This window comes from Microplitis mediator, chromosome 3, assembly GCF_029852145.1.
Source record: "Microplitis mediator isolate UGA2020A chromosome 3, iyMicMedi2.1, whole genome shotgun sequence".
Lineage (NCBI taxonomy): Eukaryota > Metazoa > Arthropoda > Insecta > Hymenoptera > Braconidae > Microplitis > Microplitis mediator.
In genome coordinates this window covers 25,433,438-25,452,675 of record NC_079971.1, presented here as the reverse complement: position 1 = coordinate 25,452,675, position 19,238 = coordinate 25,433,438, and the positions used below count along the sequence as shown (strand labels likewise).

At 27.9% G+C, this 19,238-nt stretch overlaps 3 protein-coding genes and 1 long non-coding RNA gene across 12 annotated transcripts; 2 read left to right on the top strand and 2 right to left on the bottom strand.

The window, feature by feature from the left end:
• The first annotated feature begins 2,311 nt into the window (after nucleotides 1-2,311).
• LOC130666142 (uncharacterized) lies at nucleotides 2,312-4,222 on the top strand. Of its 8 annotated transcripts, none has more exons than XM_057466928.1 (6): nucleotides 2,313-2,542; nucleotides 2,693-2,799; nucleotides 2,860-3,090; nucleotides 3,167-3,291; nucleotides 3,445-3,620; nucleotides 3,689-4,216. In XM_057466928.1, exons 3-6 carry the CDS (start codon nucleotides 2,867-2,869, stop codon nucleotides 3,956-3,958), a joined length of 795 nt encoding a protein of 264 aa, XP_057322911.1. In that variant the 5' UTR covers nucleotides 2,313-2,542; nucleotides 2,693-2,799; nucleotides 2,860-2,866; the 3' UTR covers nucleotides 3,959-4,216. The 8 variants fall into 8 exon arrangements, with proteins under 8 accessions (XP_057322912.1, XP_057322911.1, XP_057322906.1 ...); XM_057466923.1 differs by having other exon boundaries at nucleotides 2,654-2,799; XM_057466926.1 differs by having other exon boundaries at nucleotides 2,313-2,546.
• Nucleotides 4,223-5,219: 997 nt separating this feature from the next.
• Nucleotides 5,220-7,825, top strand: LOC130666143 (uncharacterized). The gene is made up of 5 exons (XM_057466930.1): nucleotides 5,220-5,333; nucleotides 5,410-5,719; nucleotides 5,785-5,921; nucleotides 6,165-6,340; nucleotides 7,454-7,825. The coding sequence occupies exons 2-5, from the start codon at nucleotides 5,496-5,498 to the stop codon at nucleotides 7,709-7,711; spliced, it is 795 nt and encodes a 264-aa protein (XP_057322913.1). The 5' UTR covers nucleotides 5,220-5,333; nucleotides 5,410-5,495; the 3' UTR covers nucleotides 7,712-7,825.
• Nucleotides 7,826-7,842: 17 nt separating this feature from the next.
• Nucleotides 7,843-19,217, bottom strand: LOC130666144 (chloride intracellular channel exc-4). Its single transcript, XM_057466933.1, has 5 exons — nucleotides 19,104-19,217; nucleotides 18,952-19,038; nucleotides 9,958-10,263; nucleotides 9,549-9,875; nucleotides 7,843-8,710 (listed from the first exon to the last, which is right to left on the bottom strand). Exons 2-5 carry the CDS (start codon nucleotides 19,018-19,020, stop codon nucleotides 8,630-8,632), a joined length of 783 nt encoding a protein of 260 aa, XP_057322916.1. The 5' UTR covers nucleotides 19,021-19,038; nucleotides 19,104-19,217; the 3' UTR covers nucleotides 7,843-8,629.
• LOC130666153 (uncharacterized) lies at nucleotides 11,308-17,295 on the bottom strand. Of its 2 annotated transcripts, none has more exons than XR_008989611.1 (3): nucleotides 16,032-17,295; nucleotides 15,732-15,957; nucleotides 11,308-15,662 (listed from the first exon to the last, which is right to left on the bottom strand). It is a non-coding gene; the product is annotated as an uncharacterized LOC130666153 (long non-coding RNA). The 2 variants fall into 2 exon arrangements; XR_008989612.1 differs by lacking the exon at nucleotides 16,032-17,295 and having other exon boundaries at nucleotides 11,308-13,158; nucleotides 13,376-15,662; nucleotides 15,732-16,005.
• Nucleotides 19,218-19,238: the final 21 nt, after the last annotated feature.

Here is a 19,238-nt window from a genome sequence, read left to right as displayed (position 1 = left end):
ATAAAATTTTATTTAGTTATATATAATTTTGTGTAATGATATATAACATTATAAAGTCATATATTTAATAACTGTCCTGAAAAAAAAAAACAAAAACCCGTCACAACTAGTAGGTTCGATCCCGAGTCCAATGATTCAAAGTCTGATCTGTCAATCATTATGCCAAATCGCTTAATTGAAACTCGGTAGTAATTGTATTTATATGGATACTAACAAACTTAAGAAAATTGAAAAACTCAATTTTCCCGGATTGTTAAATTCACTCACATTCTTTTGTTTGAATAAGAAATATGTGAACTAATAGAATAAAATAAAAAAATTCACATTTTGCACATTTTCAATGATTTTAAATGCAGAAGCAAACAAAAAATAAAACCAATTTTTTTACAATTTTCCATTATATCAGGATAAATCTGGCAAAATCGCAGGATATCTACGGTATTATTACCAAAAAAATGCGATTTTATTATTATAAAATTATCGTATTATTATGGTTTTTATATAGAATTTTTTCGGTAAAAGTGCGGCATTTTTATAGTTTTTTTACAGCATTTTTTTGGTAAAAGTTCGGCATTTTGCAGCAAAAAATAATAATATGTTCAAAATGCCTAATTTTACTACCATCGTCTATGAGCATTCTTTTTTGGTGTCAGCTATTCGTCTATGGCAGGAATTACCAGCAGAAATTACAAATTCATCGTCACTTCAAATCTTTAAAAATAAAGCATATGAATTTTTTATGAATAAAGAATCAAATTCTTGACAATTACTATGTTTGCAACCTCTTACTGAGGTAAATTAGAGAATTATTTCCTCTATGTTCTAAATATATATTATACTTACGTGATAGAATTAAAATGTTACAATATTGTATTTGCCATTAGGCTCAATGCCTTGGCATATAAATTTAAAATAAAAAAAAAAAAAAAAAAACAAAAAAAAAAATTTATAGTAATACTATTGTAGTAATCTGATAACTCTACAGCATAAGTACAGTAAGTATATGGCATAACTACAGGAAAAAAAACTGGCCAATATAACCATATTACTACCAAATTATTACGGTAAATTTACGGCATGTGCATAAATGCCGAAAATTTACGGCATTCGCAAAACCGCGAGGGATGGCGGTTAAAGTGCTCAGAGCCAATCTAATTGAAAACCGAAACGCCACTGTTTTTACTTTTTACTTTCATAGATCAGTTCGGTGCTCACACATTGAAAATGGCGCAAATAAATAAAAAGAAGGTGGGAAGCTGCACCCATGAACAACAGGTCAGCCTGCCTACATACGCTGTTTAGCAAAGCAATTATTGGGAAACTGGCGAAGAGGGATTATCGTCAGTATACGAGAATACTCCCGTATAAAAATATATGCAAAGCCATTTGCGGTTAGTATTCAAAAAAAAAGCTCCTCTACGAAGTTATGATAGTAATAAATATATGGAGGATGCCTACGGGGCATTAAAAACTTATTTCACTAGGCACCATGAAACCTACAAGGAGGCGTAAGTTTTTTTATTCAATCAAATTTGTTAAAAGATATAGAAATAATTGAGAAAAAATACTTTTTTTATGTAAATCGAGAAAAAAAAAAAAAGAAACAGAAAGAGAAGATATGAAGAAAGAGGTGAAAGCGGATTCTCTGTCGAAAAAACGATCTTGAATAAGATCAAGTTTATTTTTTAAGTCCAATTATCTTTGGATAGATGGGGAATGATCATCGATGTCATAGTGTATTATCATGTAAATAATATTACTGTCAAAAATGGTACGGATCATTCTGACGTACAACAAAATTGCTTCAAGTGTTGAATATAACACTTCTGAAATATTTATCTTACCAGGGACACTACAAATGGCTGGGCGCCATCTCGTGGCGAGCACCGAACTATTCCCGCTGCTGCTGCTTAGCACCGCTAATTTCCCTCTCCTTTATATATATATATATATATATATATATATATATATATATATATATATATATATATATATATATATATCTTTACGAAGCATACGAAAATTCTTCCGTTAAAAGAATAGTATTTTTTCCGAGATATTTTATTTTCTTCAAACAAAAAAAATTTGAAACAAGTTAAAATTTTTCGATTGAAGCATAGAAATATTTTGACTTGAGAAAAAAAAATTTGATTTACGTTAAAAATTTCAAGGTAATTATTTATTTGGTAAAAGAAAATTTTTTGAGAATTGTTTCATCTTGATCATCTCAGATTATTTTTACTAGACATGGCCAGAAGCTCTTCCTTTACTCCAGTAGATTTAGTTGTGTTGCTAAACAAAATAAATCGGCATTTGTTTTTCTATATTTTGTGATGTTTCACGTAAATTTTTTCACTTTCGTTAAAATATGTCATTATTTTCAGATTACATGTTTAATCTAAGTATAAATTTACGGTGAACTAAAGTAATGTATTGAAAAATATAATAATTATTTATTAACTTATAATCCAATTACGATGATCTCGGCTCGCTATACTCATTACCCAAAAATAAAGAATTCATTTAGTTAATTAATAAATAAGTAAGTAAGTAAGTACAGTAAATCAACTAATTAAATACTTAATTATAATTAATTTTATTTGGTAATGATTTAAAATCAAATATTTTTTTCTAAATTTGTTTTCATTATTAGTGTCTAGATAATAATTAATATTTTTGATTACTCGAGTAGTTAACATGGAGGCGGTTAAATTTTTAGTATGAATGAAACATCAAAATACTATAAAAAAGTTGTATTTTTTATGTACTTGTTTACAAAACATTGGTGATAAAATAAATGTAAGTATATATTATCGATATAAATTAATGAATTTATTTATTAATTAGTTTTTATAAAAGTTACAAGATGTCGACGCCACGTGTTCAAGCGGATAGAAAAATTGATTCTAGAACATCTGAATCTATTCGTTTTATCGATGGATTTTTAATAAACCCAGTTCCTGTAGAATCTGATGGTGATTTTGCATTCCTGAAAGAAACAGTTGATAACGCTGTAACTGATAAGGGTCCAGAGCCCCCAGTCGATTCATTAAATTACATGCCTGAAAAAGTATCAGATGACAAGAAGCGGTGATTATTTTTTATATATTTTAATTCTCAATAATTGTTCTTGGATAAAGATTTTTTAAAATTTATTTTATACTAGACAAGTGGTAAAAATATTCAAAATTGCTCTGCATAAACAAAAAGTTGCTGAAAAATTTATGTTTATAATTAATTTTGATGATTGTCGTAAATTTCTCTTTAGTCATCTTCAATATTGTAACGAACGTAAGTAATAGAGACAAATTCTTTGATCTCCCATTTCTTCTTCCATTTTTTTTTTATTATCCATCAATTAGATGAATCTGTTGTTAAATTTACAAAAAAAGATTTTCCAGAGGCAACTGGGGAATAAATTTTTATTTTTTTTCATTTTCACAGATCGTGTGAAATTTCTAATGAAAAACCCGTCATGTTTTTTAAATTTTATAATAATATTCGCTGATTTTTTTTATTTATACAAATTATCAAGGGGTGTTGCAGAGAATTTGCTTGAATGTTTAGTAATTTTGTTAGATATTGGTGAAAGTCAGGGATATGAAGTAGTGACAACAGTGGTAATGAATATACATACTATTTTTTAAATTATTTGTACTTGTTTTATATATGTATACTTTAATTCCAGCTGTCGAAAATTGGATTAAAAATGACCTTTCGTTTTCCAACAATAAAAACAAATCATTTATTCCACAAAATTCATCATACTTTTAAAAATATAGATTCAAATTCACGATCACGTACGTTTTTAATGCTAGCGATTACGCTGAATAATCGAAAATTTATGCCTTTTCCTGAAAATCATTACTTATTTAAATTTTACATTAAAAATTTGGGAGAGTCTACGATGAACAAAATTCAAAATAATTTAAAACGTTATGATTTCAAAAATGATTAAGTTTTTGATTAATAATAAATGATGAATAATTATTTTCGTTTGTTTTATATTTTCTTTAAAAAGTAATTAATTAAGCTCTCATTCAACAATTTTTTTTTTTTAACGCAAGACATAAGTACGATACCTTCTAGTAGTAAAATATTTAAAAATACTTGTCTGTTCAAAAAATCTGTTAGAATATACTATGCAAGCGTCGCTCAAGAATTTTGTACAAGAAACTTGCGTGAAAATTTTTTGTAACGGGTGGATTTTTATGGTACAGATTCCCGATAACAAAAATTGACTTTTTTACTTGTCGACTCTAAAAAAATATTCAGTCCCTCTGTTTAAAAAAAATAGTATACACCTTTTGGGCGGTAAATAAGAAAGCCTCAGCTTCGCCTCAGCCATCAATTACATGTGATCTGAGACATTTCTTACTTTACTGCCCTAGGTACCCTGATTAAACAACTGAATTCGATCGAATTAAACAGAATTGAATTTTTAATTCTATTTAATTCAGATAAATTCTGTTAATTCGGTACCTAACTTAAAAATGAATTCTGTCTAATTCGGCAGGAAAACCAGAATTTGTCCAAATTAAAACGAGTTTAAATAATTCTATTCGGTTTAATTCTGATTAATTCGAAAGTAATTCTCCAATTTCTGGTTCTGAATCCGAATTAAACTGAATTAAAACGAATTTGAAATTTTTAAATCGGTTTAATTCAAATTCAAATTTTCAATTCAGTTGAATTCTGTTTTGTAGAATTCGACAGAATATAACAGAATCAAAATTTTTAATTCGCCGAATTCAGTTGTTTAATCAGGGTATGTAATATACTATTAATTAATAAAAAATATATCCGATAAGTACAATAGCACGTGTTTTTTTCTCAATTATAATTATTATCGTTCCATGTCAACTGATTCGAGACAACTGATCCCAACAACATCTGGTCTAATCTATAGATGCCTTTAGAATTTATTAGATTGTCGGTGGGATCAGTTATCTGGGATCAAATATCGTGGGGTAAGATTGCTGGGATCAGTTAGCTGCCCACTAATAATTATTACTGAGGGTACAAAATTTTATAAAGTTTTATAAAATTCAACAAAATTCTTCAGTCCGATTATTAAATTATTTTTTGGTAATTGTTTTATCTTAATCATCTCAGATTATTTCCACTAGACATGGCCGGAAGCTATTCCTGTACTGAAGTAGATTTTCTAAACAAAACAAGTCGACTGTATAGATTTTGTGATGTTTTACGTTATTCACTTTGATTACAAAATGTAATAATTTCAGATCATATATTAGGTCTGGGTATAAATTTATTGTGAACCAAAACAATACAATGAGTACTAAAATAATTATTTATTAATCAATTAATAAGTAAGTGCAATTAACCGACTAATTAATCAGATCAATAGCCGTAATGTATTTAATTAATCAAAAATCTCGGAATTAGGGACAAAATATGAATCTGACAGGAAATTAACTTGAATATTAGAAGCATAAATTAATTAGTTTATTAATTGTAATAAAAATTAAAAGATGTCAATTAAACGTAATCAAGTCGATAGAAATAGCGATTCTAAAAAATTTGAGATTACTTTAAGTATCGATGAATTATTAAAAGACCCAGGTAGTGTAAAATCTGATGATGACTACGAATGGTTAAAAAAAGTAGTTAGTCAGACATCCACTTTTAATAAAAAAGAGCCATCAGTTGATTTATCAAAAGATAATCATGAACAAAATACAGATGAAGGGGAGCGGTGAGTATTCTTGTATATAAATAATTGTCACTTATTGATATTAAATAAATTTATTTTTATACCAGACGACTGTTAAAATTATTTAAAATTGCGCTCCATGATAAACGATTGGCTGAAAAATTTATATCTACAGTAATATCTACAGCTTATCTTAATAATCACCGAAAATTTATATTTCGTATTATCATGATGTTTGTGGAACGTAAGTAAACTTCTTCCCGAAAGAGAATGAACTTCGGAACCCCCCCACTACTGGTTATTTTCCATTTGCGCATGCGCAAGCAAAATTGGGAGAATGTTTGATGGATAGAACATTTGAAGTGGGGGTAAAAAACTGAAAGCACCCGAAGTACACTCTCTCATAGGGACAATTTCACTCTAGTTAACTCTAATACTGTATAAATATAATTTTGCTGAATTTTAAACAATATTTTATTTTTTATAGAACGTTTATATATTTTAAAGAAAGCACCAGGATGTTATTTAAATTTAGTAATGATATTCGGTGATTTTCTCCATGCATATGAAGGAACAAATGAAATTGTAGAGACTTTGTTTCAATGTTTGATGTTATTAATAGAAATTGAGGCATCTCGAGCAATCGAATTAGCAACAATAATGGTAATGTTTCTATAAATTTTTTTTTTTAATTAATTGTATACTGGGAAAATATGCAAATATATACCTTAGACTGGGCCAAAAAAATCGACTATTTTTTTTTTTAACGATACTGTGAAAATATTATTTGGGATGACAAAAAAAAATTATTGTGAAAATTTGAGCCCTCAATATTGAAATTAAGAGGTGTATCATCGCAATTTTTTATTTTTTTTTAATGAGCGGGTTTTTGTCTCATAACTCTCAAACCATCGAGATAAACGAAATCAACTCAGATACATTTTTTAAAGGAAATTTAATGCTCTACAAAAACGATTCGATTGAAATTTTTCGTCAGATGAACCGTTTCCTTATAATCATGCTTTGAACATTGGTATGATTTTAAAATTTGATTGTTCAACTTTGGAATTTTGTAATTCATGTAAAAATAAGTTTCTTGGAAAAGACAATGAATATTCTTGAAGGAAATTGAATGCTCTACAAAAAAGTCTCTTAACAATTTTCGCTAAATTCACTCCTTCAAAAGTTATTCAAGGTTGAAGTTATGTAAAACGACTTCAATAATCTTGAATAACTTTTGAAGGAGTGAATTTAGCGAAAATTGTTAAGAGACTTTTTTGTAGAGCATTCAATTTCCTTCAAGAATATTCATTGTCTTTTCCAAGAAACTTATTTTTACATGAATTACAAAATTCCAAAGTTGAACAATCAAATTTTAAAATCATACCAATGTTCAAAGCATGATTATAAGGAAACGGTTCATCTGACGAAAAATTTCAATCGAATCGTTTTTGTAGAGCATTAAATTTCCTTCAAAAAATGTATCTGAGTTGATTTCGTTTATCTCGATGGTTTGAGAGTTATGAGACAAAAACCCGCTCATTAAAAAAAAATAAAAAATTGCGATGATACACCTCTTAATATCAAAATTAAGGGCTCAAATTTTCACAATAATTTTTTTTTGTCATCCCAAATAATATTTACACAGTATCGTTAAAAAAAAAAATAGTCGATTTTTTTGGCCCAGTCTAATATACCTGATAATTCCCGGTTTATGGCTACCCTGCATATTCCACTCCCAGTTATTCAAAATGTTTAATTGGAAATATATTTCAGATGTCAAAAATTGGATTGAAAATGGCGATTCGTTTTCCGATGGTAGATACAGATAATTTTTTAGACCGAAGTTATCATATTTTAATAAATGGTGAGAAGATAGGTCCACGATCGAGAATATTATTGATGCTGATGATTGCTTTGAATGATCAAAAGTTTTTGCCTTTTCCTGACGATCATTATTTACTTGAATTTTACACAACAGAATTGGGCGAGTCTACGATGACTAAAATTCAAAATAATTTGAAAACTTTCTAAATACTCTACTTTTTTTCCATCAAAAAATTTGCAACCATCTTCATTTCTTAAATATAAAATTTTAAAAAATGGAGCAAAATCCAAAATTATTTATTTTAAAATCTATGAGGAATAAATAATATAAATTAATATTATAATTTTTATACTATATATATTTGATTTGAGTATAAATCAAAATAATACAATAAGTAATATAATAATTATTAATTAATTAATAATAATTAATAATACAAACGCGATAATATCTCGGCTCGGTAAACTTATTATACAAAAACGAAGAATTTATTTTGTTAATAAGTACAATAAATCAACTAATTAATTATGCCAACATCAATAATTATAATAATAAATTTATTTAATTTGAAATAAACGTCAATTAATTGTCATTTGGCACAAATATGAATCTGACAATAAATTAACTTAAATAAAACCAATCGTTATTAATTATTATTTGGTAATTATTAAAAATATAATATTTCTTCGTTTTCATTAAACAAATAAATTTATTACGTACAGTAGCGGTTTTTTTTTATAATTATTACTACAGAACTATGTACCGAGACATAGAAAAAAATATATAATTAATTTTAATGGAAATTAATTAATAATATAAATCATTGAAAATAATAAAACTAAAAAATTTAAATCCTTTAGTTTACAAAAGCTCATTATTAAAAGCTTAATTATTATTACACTATTTTATTACAATAGAAAAGTTTTTTTTTTTAATATTTAATAGATAACATACTCGCAATATATTATTTGGGATAATATAAAAAGCCGACAGTTAAAATTTTTACCGCCATTTTTAAATGGTATTTAAAAATTTAAATAAATCTTCCGTTAATTTCAAATGTTTACTTTTGTAAACTTTTTATCATAGTCACGGTCGTAGATAATTATATAAATAAAAAAAAATTAGTCGTCGTTAACCTCGATGGGGATGCTCGTGGTGAAAGTCGGCGTCTCGAGTTCCTCGTGTTTTTTCATTTTCATGCTCTGCAAATAAATAATATTTTTAAATTATTATGTATTATATTAATTAGTTTTAAGAACTCGTTCCAAAAATCAACTGAATAAAAAATTATCAAGGAGTCGCTCTAGAATTTCGAATTTATTTTTCTTCGTTTTTTTCTTTCTCGTTTCAACAGTAGTTTTTATATCTGTAAAATTATGAATCTGCTAAAAATTCCGCGCCAAAATTTAAATATTTAAATGTCGCTCAAGAATTTCATGTTTCCGAGCCTTGTTTTTTTATTACCTAGCATTGATTTCACTAAAAATTTTTCTACCACCAGAAAGAAAAAATTTACAAAAAAAATTCGAATTTAAATCTTTTGTAAATTACGAAATTTTTAAGCGACCCCTTAAAATTTCTTATAGAGCTGACTTTTGGAGCGAATTTCTAGAACAAATTTTATACGAGAAAAAAAAATCCGTTTTTTTGTGCCATCATAATCTCTGTTAAATAGCGACATATTAATATCAATTTTCAAAATTTATTATCAGACAATCCGGTATTAATTAGTTGATGTATAAAATTACAGTTATATAATTAATAGTACGTTATGTGGCCTTGAATGATAATAAAGATTGAATAACATCTTAGAGTCATCTTGTAAATTAATTTAAATAAACGTCAATTGTTCATAGGGAACTGATAATTATTCAGTCCGTTTTATCATAAACTCCTCGCTATTTATAAATTTAATGCCAACGGTTATTCAAACCAGGAAATGGAAAAATTATTTACTGCATTGAAATGTTTACTATTTATATACTTTTTAAATTATCGTGTTATAATTTATGACAAGTGATGTCTTGTTAATTAACGCACCTGTTGGAGCTTATAGTGATTAATAATATCCTGATCTGCCGGACAACTCTGCAAGAAGGCATCAAGTCTGTACATATGATGCATGTATCGCCACAAATTTACTAATGTCTCGGGTATTTCAAAGTCTGCAAAGTATTTTCCGGCAACTCTGATGTGCTGCAAACGTGGCATCAATTCGCAGTCAAAACAGCACATGGTATCGCCGGTAAGAAAACGCGTTCCTTTGCGACCCAAGTGTTCGTCTATTTTACGTAAATGTGCCATCAGCGATGATGACTTTGGATCCTTGTCTTTTTCCTTAGCGTTAAGTAAAAGCAATTTAAGTTTCTGTAAAATTAATTATTGTTTATTTTTAAACTGAGCGGGAAAATTTAAAACTATATTTGAAAAAACAAAATTGCGGTCTTACACTGAAAAGATTTTCAACAAGAGTAGCAACTTCTTTGTCTTGTATAAAAAGATTGTGACCACCTGGAATATTTTTCATAATATGTCTTTCTATTTTTTCATTTTCCAAAATAGCGTCGCCACCGTCGATAAGAATTGGCGGTGGAGTTGCTTGGAAATTAGTACGGAAATCTGGTGGTGGTTTTTGCATATCAACTGTCGTCACTTTTAGAGAAATTGTTTTTAATTCAGCAAGTAAATATAGATCCATAAAATATTCCTGACAAAATAGACATGCGCCTTTTCTTCTTCCGTCAATTGTTGAAGCCTGCAAATAAATAGTTTTTTTACTTATCAATTAAATTTTTAAAAATGATAACAATAAATATCAGTTATTTCTGTTAATAACTAAAATAATCTATTACATTATCGTTAAAGAATTTTTTTTTCACAATCAAGGCTCGGCCTAGAAATTTCTATCAGACTTGAGTCATTAGGAATCCGGTATAATTTTTTTTATTGCCGTCAAAATATATAAGACTTTTAAGATCTTTGTTTTTCTTGACTGTCTTGGACTAAATTTGAAAACAAAAATTAGACAGATCGGAAAAAGTGTTTAGTTTAGAGTTTAAAAAAAATTGAAAGGAGTGACGCAATTTATTGAACTCGATCTTACATGGGTCATTTAGTTGAATGCAAGATAAATCGGTTATTTGCCTCTCTAATGCTGGCAGTGAGGCTCAAACATGAACCGATTTCTTCAGCGTGCATTTCACGCTTGAATGTTCCAATACACAAACAAACAGACAAATAAATAAGTAAAGTAGTCAGGAAAATAAAAATAAAATACTAGAGGAAATGATAAAAAAGTCGCCTTAGAATTTAACCGACAATTTGATTGACTTTGACTTAAAGTTGCGTGTCTTGTAATTGCGTAATGTACTGCGGATAATTATATTTGTTTGTTAGATACATTTATTATTTTAAATTACATTTACTTCTCACAATTAAATAAAGTAATGACATTGAAGAAACGAAGCCAATATTTTTATTTTTATTGTTTTTGAATCAACTGAATTTCGCGCGGCAAATTTGAATTTTTTTTCGGTTTTCAAGGATAATTGTTATGGAAACTTAATTAATTTTACTAATTATACATGAAAAAAAGTTAATGTTTAATTAATATTCAGGTTTTTAAAATAACCGCCAGCTTTTGAAATTAATTAACTTATGGACAATTAAAAAAAATTTATTTAAATGAAATGATATAAAATATTGTAATTTTTATTTTTATGACATTCATGAGAGGAATTCTCAAAGGTATGTAAAAATAAAATATATATAAATAAATTTATGACTTGAAGTAATTTTCTTTAAGTTTTAAATACTTCATTTAAATCTGGTGCAGTAAAAGTATAAGGAATTAAATATGGTAATGGTTTTAACATTTTTTGGTCATGTAATTTGCGAAAATAAAAAAAATAAAGTAATAAAATAAAAATAAACTCGGAAACTTGACATAGATTTCTAGATGACTCATCGCCGACAAAATGATGCGATGTTTTGTTATTTTAACAGGTCCGAGACTATTTTGGCTGGACGATTACGTAAGTGAGAAAGTCAAGGTAAATTTAACCGTCTTTTTGCTTGGGATATTGACATTTTCAATTATAATGATACTAAAATATTTAAAAACATTTAAATTCTTAAATCTAAACTATAATTAAATTCATTGGTAGTTCAGTGGTAGAATACTATAGTTAAATTTTTCACTGGTAATTCAATAGTAGAATGTTTCTTATAATATAATTTTGCACACCTCAAGCGCGAAAGCGCTGGTGTGTTTTATGATCGCTCTAAATTTTTTGACTCATTCACTCACATTAAATTATCTCTAGACTTTTTCGATTACACTAAAATGGGTGAAATTTTATACCAACACGAAGACAATTTATTAAAGAATAATTTCGACCCAATATTAAGTCGATTAATTATTCCATTAATTAAATATAAATTATTTTAATCCCAGTGACACGAGTTGTCGATTGTCCTGTATGAAACTTAGTAAACCAAATAACTCTCGATAGACACAATTAATCGGCCTAACTTTTTTTTTATTATCTTTATATTTTTGATCACAAGAACCCTATTGAAAATTACTGTCTAAATCCTTTTAGTTTAATTGTAATTAAATAAAATAATATGACTGATTATTCACGAAAAGTTCAGCGGCCATTTTTATTTTTACTATTGTTATTATTACAAAAGTAAATTTCTTTTTTTCTTTTTTTCTCCCCATCAACTACTGGCAACAGCACTAGCGTAAAACAGTAGGATTGAAAAGAAAGAGCAACATCTACAACAAAAATGCGGGATATTTCGAAAAAATTTAAATAAAAAAAAAAAAAAATTAAACTGGAATTAAGAAATAAAAAAATCAAATTAATAATTTAAAAGTTGAATAAAAAAATTCATAAACAAAAAAATCAAAGTAATGATTAACAATAAAATGAGCGACTGAGGTGTGCAATTTTGGATTTTCCAACATTTTTTTTAATTTTTTACAATTAACTTTTACCCTGAATATAAATTCAACTTATTAAAACGTAAACTAGCTCATATGATTGTCATTCAAATTAAAATGAAGCGTAATATGACACTACTCATGATGGTGAAATAAATCCTCCGTAGAATATGCGGTCGTTAAACCCATATGTTATTCCGTCAACTACAAAGCTCATCTTCTTCCACAATACAAGTATTCAAATATAATACAAGTACTATACTCTATCTGTATAAAGTTTTCTCTTATCACATCTTATCTTGTCACGTTCTAATTTTATAAGTAATTAAATCTCATTTTTTGGTTTGTAAACCTCGATAACACTTGAAGAATACAGTACTACGTATCTAGTTCAATTTTAATAATAATAAATTTATTATTTAATCATAAATGTCTAGGTGTTATAATTGGCTTTTGGATTACGCGCAAGTCACGGTCAATTATATTCACGCTTGATTTTAATCCAGTCGTATTACAATAATGAATAGAGAAGAATTATAATTTAAAATATATATAATTTAAAAAAAAAAAACAATTTTTTCAATGGTCAATAGCATTTCCAAGTTTGTTTGAGTAACTGTAATGTTAAGACCTTGATTGCTTGATGAATCACGTTTGGTTGGAGGTTACTATTATTGTGTGTGTTGCGTGAGAAAGCATCTGAAAAGGAAGTTAAGTACACACATGTTACATGTTATAAACTTAAGATGAGTCCATTAATAGTTTGTAATCTATGTGTAGTGTATTTGCAACTGACACTCAGGCACGTATATTATGAACGTGACTCCATCTATATCATACATGCTTTCGTCGTTTTAAACCTCTGCGGCAGCTAGCCACATGTATTACAGTCAATCACAATTATTTAAGTACTCACGTTCTCTTTAAATATATAAATATATATGAAATCTCATTAGCACTTTGTAGTTTTAACATTTACCAATTGCTCTGTGCTGGTGATACTCGTGTTAAATTAAAACGCTACTTGTCTAGTTGCACATCTTGCAAACAACTAATCACTTCATATTAAGTCATTCTTGCTATCCATTTAAACTTGAGTATTTAATCCGCAAATTAATATCATCAACTTAAGGTTTTTTAATGAAATTCTTGTTTGAGACAACAGCAGCTGACTATCAAAAAAATCCACGTGGGAATCCAGTTTAGATTTTCATGAAGATCCCAAATGCCGTTTCTGTATGGTTTCTTATAAGAATTCAGTACCGATTTTTATATAGACCCCCATAGAAATCCATACCATGTAAAAATCGAAATGACAATCGATTTTAGACTCGTATGTGGATTCCAACAATGATTTCCCATGGAAATCCAAACCATGCCGAAACCCATATGGAAACCTAGTTTAGATTCCTATGGTTACTAGGGTGGCCCAAAAAAACCGACTATTTTTTTTTTTTTTGAGTCTCTTATGAAAATTTGTTGGTTTAAGATGTTTTAAGAAGCCTCTCCAAAAATCAGCTCGATAAAAAATTTCCACGAGGTCGCTCACGAATTTTGAAAATATCAAAAATGATCGAAATTCGGATTTTTTGTTCTAAATTTCTTCTTTCTCGTGGTAGCTATAGTTTATATTTATGAAATGATGACTACGCTGAAAATTTCAGCCCAAAACTAAAATATTTAAACGTCGCTCAAGAATTTTGAATGTTTCCGAGTACTGTCTCTTGGACGTTTTCGAGCGACCCTTAAATATTAATAATAAAATTTTTCAATTTTTTCACCATCAATTTGTATCATAATGAATGAAAATACAACCCGAGAAATATAAATAATAAGTTATTTACATACTTTTTTATTTTTTAATTCAATTTTTAGGTTTTTTTGCTTATTCAAAACTTACCCAATTTTATTGTTTAAAACTGTCCGGTATATTTTCAGTTATGCAAAAGTTATATTTAAGTGAAATGACAGTAATTGAGTTATAAAAAAATACAAAAACTAATTCAAAGTATTAGTTATATATTATCAGTTAATATTCAAAATTCTTGAGCGCCGTTTAAATATTCAAATTTTGGGTTGAAATTTTCAGCGTAGTCATGATTTCATAGTAAACTATAGCTGCTACGAGAAAGAAGAAATTTAGAACAGAAAAATCCGAATTTCGATCATTTTTGATATTTTCAAAATTCGTGAGCGACCTCTTGGAAATTTTGTATCGAGCTGATTTTTGGAGATGCTTCTTAAAACATCTTAAACCAACAAATTTTTACAAGAGACTCGAAAAAAAAAAAATAGTCGGTTTTTTTGGGCCACCCTAATGGTTACTTATGTATATTAAATTTTTACATAAAGTTCCTATATGTATTTTTTGAATGGGAATCCAAGTATCCATTGCTTTCCTACATGGATTCCTCTATAAATCCATACTTTCCTATGTTGATCCCCATGGATCCTCATGTAAATCCATAGTTTCCTACACGGATGTCTATAAATTTCCACATAATCCTCTATGGATTTTTTGATAGGGCAATATTTATATTTAGCGGAATGAAAAAGGTTTATAAATGTGTCATCAAACCGCAAAGGTTCATCTTAAAATGTCAGGCCAGATCTTCTTGAATAACTTTTCCTCCTTTCTCTATTACAAAACTATTTGTCGATTGATATCATCAATATAGTAATTTCTAAAACGTTTACCCTTTGGTTTATTGTCTGCATGTTGGAGGTATATCGACCTTTATTGAATATTATCATGAAAACAGTAATTACAACCAAAACTTTTCATTGGGGTAAGCAAAAAAGTATTTTCATACGATATGGATCATTAACTCAGCCGGATTTCTTTCGGCTGTAGAGGAAAGGAACTGCTGGCTAAGAACGAAAGAAAGCCTTAACGGTTATCTTGTCAGAGACCTGTTAGAGGAGATAATTCACCGGACGTCGACTTTGCTTCGTCTACGGACAAGAGTTGAGGACCTTAACAACAACACTCTTTTATTTAAAAAACATATCCCAAGATTTTAAACGTTTGTAACTACTCAACTTTAAACCTCCGGCTGCAGCAGTGTCCCGGTTGACACACTTACTCGATGATAATATCATGGATCCAACTTAAGGAACTTGGTTGCTGTATCAAGCCCGATTGGCCTTGTGACCCAGAAAGATCAAGACCAAGAGAGTCCATGCCAACCTGCAACCTCGTCCTGATAAATTCAATATACAATTTACGATTGTTATTTAATCTTATATTGTTTGTTTTATTGACAACTCACGATGTTAACTTTGACCCACAGCAGAAATAGTCATCTGATAGCTAAACAATGCCGGCTTCAACAACAATATTCATTACGGCCTTAGTTGATAGGATTCATTGTTATTTAAATTATTATTGCGAAAGTAGTGATCGAATTAATCATCGAATTACAATTATATTATACTTTATTCGATTTAAATTAAATTTTATGAAAAGCCCTGCGGAAATATGGTGAAAGTCCAACCCTGTTTCGTTAAAACAGTTTCAATTAATCCAAGTGAAAACTTAACCGGAAAAAAAGGAAAAGAAAAAAAAAGACATTTAGGAATTAATTATTTCCTTTTGTTTGTTTATAAGCGGAATTTAAATATCTTTTAAGAGAAACGATATATATTCTAAGAGACAATAAATTTGTTGAAATATATAATAAAACTGTCATTAAATTATAGATATAAAAAAATTGTAATATTTTATATTATGTCTGTGTCTGTCTTTAATTTTCTTCAGCAATAGCAATAACTTGCAAAGTTATATATGCTGGAGTACAGTTATAAGCAAATTAATACGCCTGCTGGATTCCAATAGTGACCTGGTGCACGTGCAATATGGGCCTTTGTGTATGCAGAATAAATTTATTATTTTGAATTTTTATTGTACAGACTGTTATCTACATACATAATAGTCTAGTCTAACGTACAATTGTCTTACTTTGACAATAACCTTAATTTTTTTTTCATTTTTTTTATCAGCCACTAAATAAATTCTTATCATTTAAATAAATTATCAGTCTGTGCGTATCATCTTATCGCAGCTAATTAGTTTTCGGGAAGAAATAATTACTTCTTAATTAGATTCTTCAGTATGTTATTTTTAAAAAAACAGATAAGAATCGGAATGCTGACGGAATTTATTTAAAACTTTCGATTTTGTGTGATTTGTTAGTTCGCTTTCCTTCGAACGTCGTCGTCGTCAAACGAGCTCTTTAAAGTGTGAAAACTATCAACAACTTTTTTCATTATTTATTTAATATATACGGCTCTTACTTGGACAATATCTATTTGATACCAAGATCCGTCTGTTTGAAATTTATTGTACGCCGTTTCTTATTATATTTTTTAACAATAATCGATTACTCGAAGATAAATATATCAATGTCTTGTAGTCTGATATACTGGTGAACAAATAGAGAGCTGTCCTTGATGATATGTTTTTTTATAAGGTCATAAGAAAATCTTTTATGCAACAAAATATTATTTTATGATGCGTTGCATTTAATATTATTCATAATAACAATAATGAGACCCATATGCACGCTGAGTTGAAACTTTAATTATTTTCATAAAATCTAAGGAATTTAAAACTGTAGTGTAGACAACTTTTTATACTTATATATGATCAGATGTTAATATATATGATCATATATATGAAGCTCCATACGCTACTACGGTTTCATACCTGATCATATAAGAATTTGAATCTGATCATCATGTATGATTAGACTCAAATTTTTATATGATCAGGTTCAAATTTTTTTGATCATAGAAAATTTTACATCTGATGATGACCATAAAGGAAATCAGATATGATCACAAATGATAAAATATCTGATGATGTATGGTCATATAGTCATTTCTGGATAAATATATATGACAATTCATGACCAAATATCATCAGATATGAGATTCAAATTTTGTTGATCATAAAAAAGCTCATATCTGATGATGACCATAAAGGAAACCAGAGTCAAATTTCTATATGATCACAAATAAGTTCATATCTGATTATATATGGTCATATAGTCATTTCTAGATAAATATATATAACAATTCATGACCAAATATCATCAGATATGAGATTCAAATTTTGTTGATCATAGAAAAGCTCATATCTAATGATGATCATAAAGGAAACCAAATTCAAATTTCTATATGATCACAAATGAGTTCATATCTGATTATATATGGTCATATAGTCATTTCTAGATAAATATATATAACAATTCATGACCAAATATCATCAGATTCAAATTTTTTTGATCATAGAAAAGCTCATATCTGATGATGACCATAAAGGAAACCAAATTCAAATTTTTATATGATCACAAATGATTTCATATCTGATTATATATGGTCGTATAGTCATTTGTAGATAAATATATATAACAATTCATGACCAAATATCATCAGATGTGAGATTCAAATTTCGTTACTCATAGAAAAGTTTATATCTGATGATGACCATAAAGGAAATCAGATTCAAATTTCTATATGATCACAAATGATTTCGTATCTGATGTATGATCATATAGTCATTTCTGGATACACATACGGAATAATTCTTAACCAAATGTCATCAGATATGATCAGGTTCAAATTTTTATAAAATCATGTATGATCTCATATCTTTTGAATTATTGCTACATACGATTATATCTAATTATTGTTTCTTTATATATACTTTATATTTATACTAAGAAATACAAAGAATATAAATAATGACCCAAGTACTTATACGGATAAAAATAATTGCTGATAAAATGTACAGGCTGAAAATTATGATGATGTTAACGTAAAAGCAGACGTATAAACTAGTCCACAAGATATTCAAATAAATAAAAAAGAGTACGGGATTTAAAACGTTAGTCATCGCTCGTACGAGAATTTCCTTCTGCATTTATAATAAAGTCTCTTGATCATCGCTAAATTAGTCACTGAGTAAACACATAATAGTGACTTTAGACTCTCAAAGTAATGATTGCTTTTGATTTAAATAAAAAGTCTCCAGCTCGAAAACTTTACTTATTAACAAATACATTTATCTTTTTATTGAAATTACACAATTATTATTATTAACTTCCGTTTAACGAGAATTAACTTGTGTAATTACAAATATTTATCTTTACACGACTGGCAAATTATTTATTTAACATAATTACTACAGGTTAAATTTAATTATTTTTAATCAAGCTTTTCATCTCTACATCTGTCGTTAAATTATTTTTCCTTATAGTTAAATAAAAAAAAAAAAATAACGTCATGCTCTAGAGAATTCCGGGTGTAACTCATTACAGTTTAACGGACGAAATTCGGTAACGCATTTTCGCGTGCGTGTAAACGCGGCTTTACGTAAAATAAAAAGAAAACTAATTAAGCAGCAAGTAAAAAAAATTACCAGATGTCATAATTACGTGGTAAATTTAATTACAAAATTAAATAAAAAAAGTAAATTAAGTAAAATACCTTAATTATCAATTCGATTTCAGGAACTTCGCCGTTGCTGGTACCATTTTCATTTCCCTCGTCCGCCATCGCGTATTTTATGTTTTACTTTTTTATAAATTTCACGATTAATTATTTAAATTGTTTTTTGTAAATTAATTATTAGAACTTACGGTTTATTAATTACAAGGCACTTGTGGCGTGGGAGGTTTCGTAAACCTTGCACTGATATATATATAAATATATATATATATGTATATATATGTAAAAAATATTTTAAAAAATAAAATACAAACGATCGCAGTGAA

What these genes read in the sequence shown, in the direction of transcription:
- LOC130666142 (XM_057466929.1), top strand. Translation starts at nt 2,867, where the DNA reads ATGTCGACGCCACGTGTTCAAGCGGATAGAAAAATTGATTCTAGAACA. An exon ending in GTATCAGATGACAAGAAGCG is followed by an intron (nt 3,091 to 3,166) that starts GTGATTATTTTT and finishes ATTTTATACTAG; the next exon opens with ACAAGTGGTAAAAATATTCA. An exon ending in ATGAAGTAGTGACAACAGTG is followed by an intron (nt 3,621 to 3,688) that starts GTAATGAATATA and finishes CTTTAATTCCAG; the next exon opens with CTGTCGAAAATTGGATTAAA.
- LOC130666144 (XM_057466933.1), bottom strand. Translation starts at nt 19,020, where the DNA reads ATGGCGGACGAGGGAAATGAAAATGGTACCAGCAACGGCGAAGTTCCT. An exon ending in AAATCGAATTGATAATTAAG is followed by an intron (nt 10,264 to 18,951) that starts GTATTTTACTTA and finishes ATTTATTTGCAG; the next exon opens with GCTTCAACAATTGACGGAAG. An exon ending in TTGTTGAAAATCTTTTCAGT is followed by an intron (nt 9,876 to 9,957) that starts GTAAGACCGCAA and finishes TTAATTTTACAG; the next exon opens with AAACTTAAATTGCTTTTACT.
- LOC130666143 (XM_057466930.1), top strand. Translation starts at nt 5,496, where the DNA reads ATGTCAATTAAACGTAATCAAGTCGATAGAAATAGCGATTCTAAAAAA. An exon ending in TATCATGATGTTTGTGGAAC is followed by an intron (nt 5,922 to 6,164) that starts GTAAGTAAACTT and finishes TATTTTTTATAG; the next exon opens with AACGTTTATATATTTTAAAG. An exon ending in TCGAATTAGCAACAATAATG is followed by an intron (nt 6,341 to 7,453) that starts GTAATGTTTCTA and finishes AATATATTTCAG; the next exon opens with ATGTCAAAAATTGGATTGAA.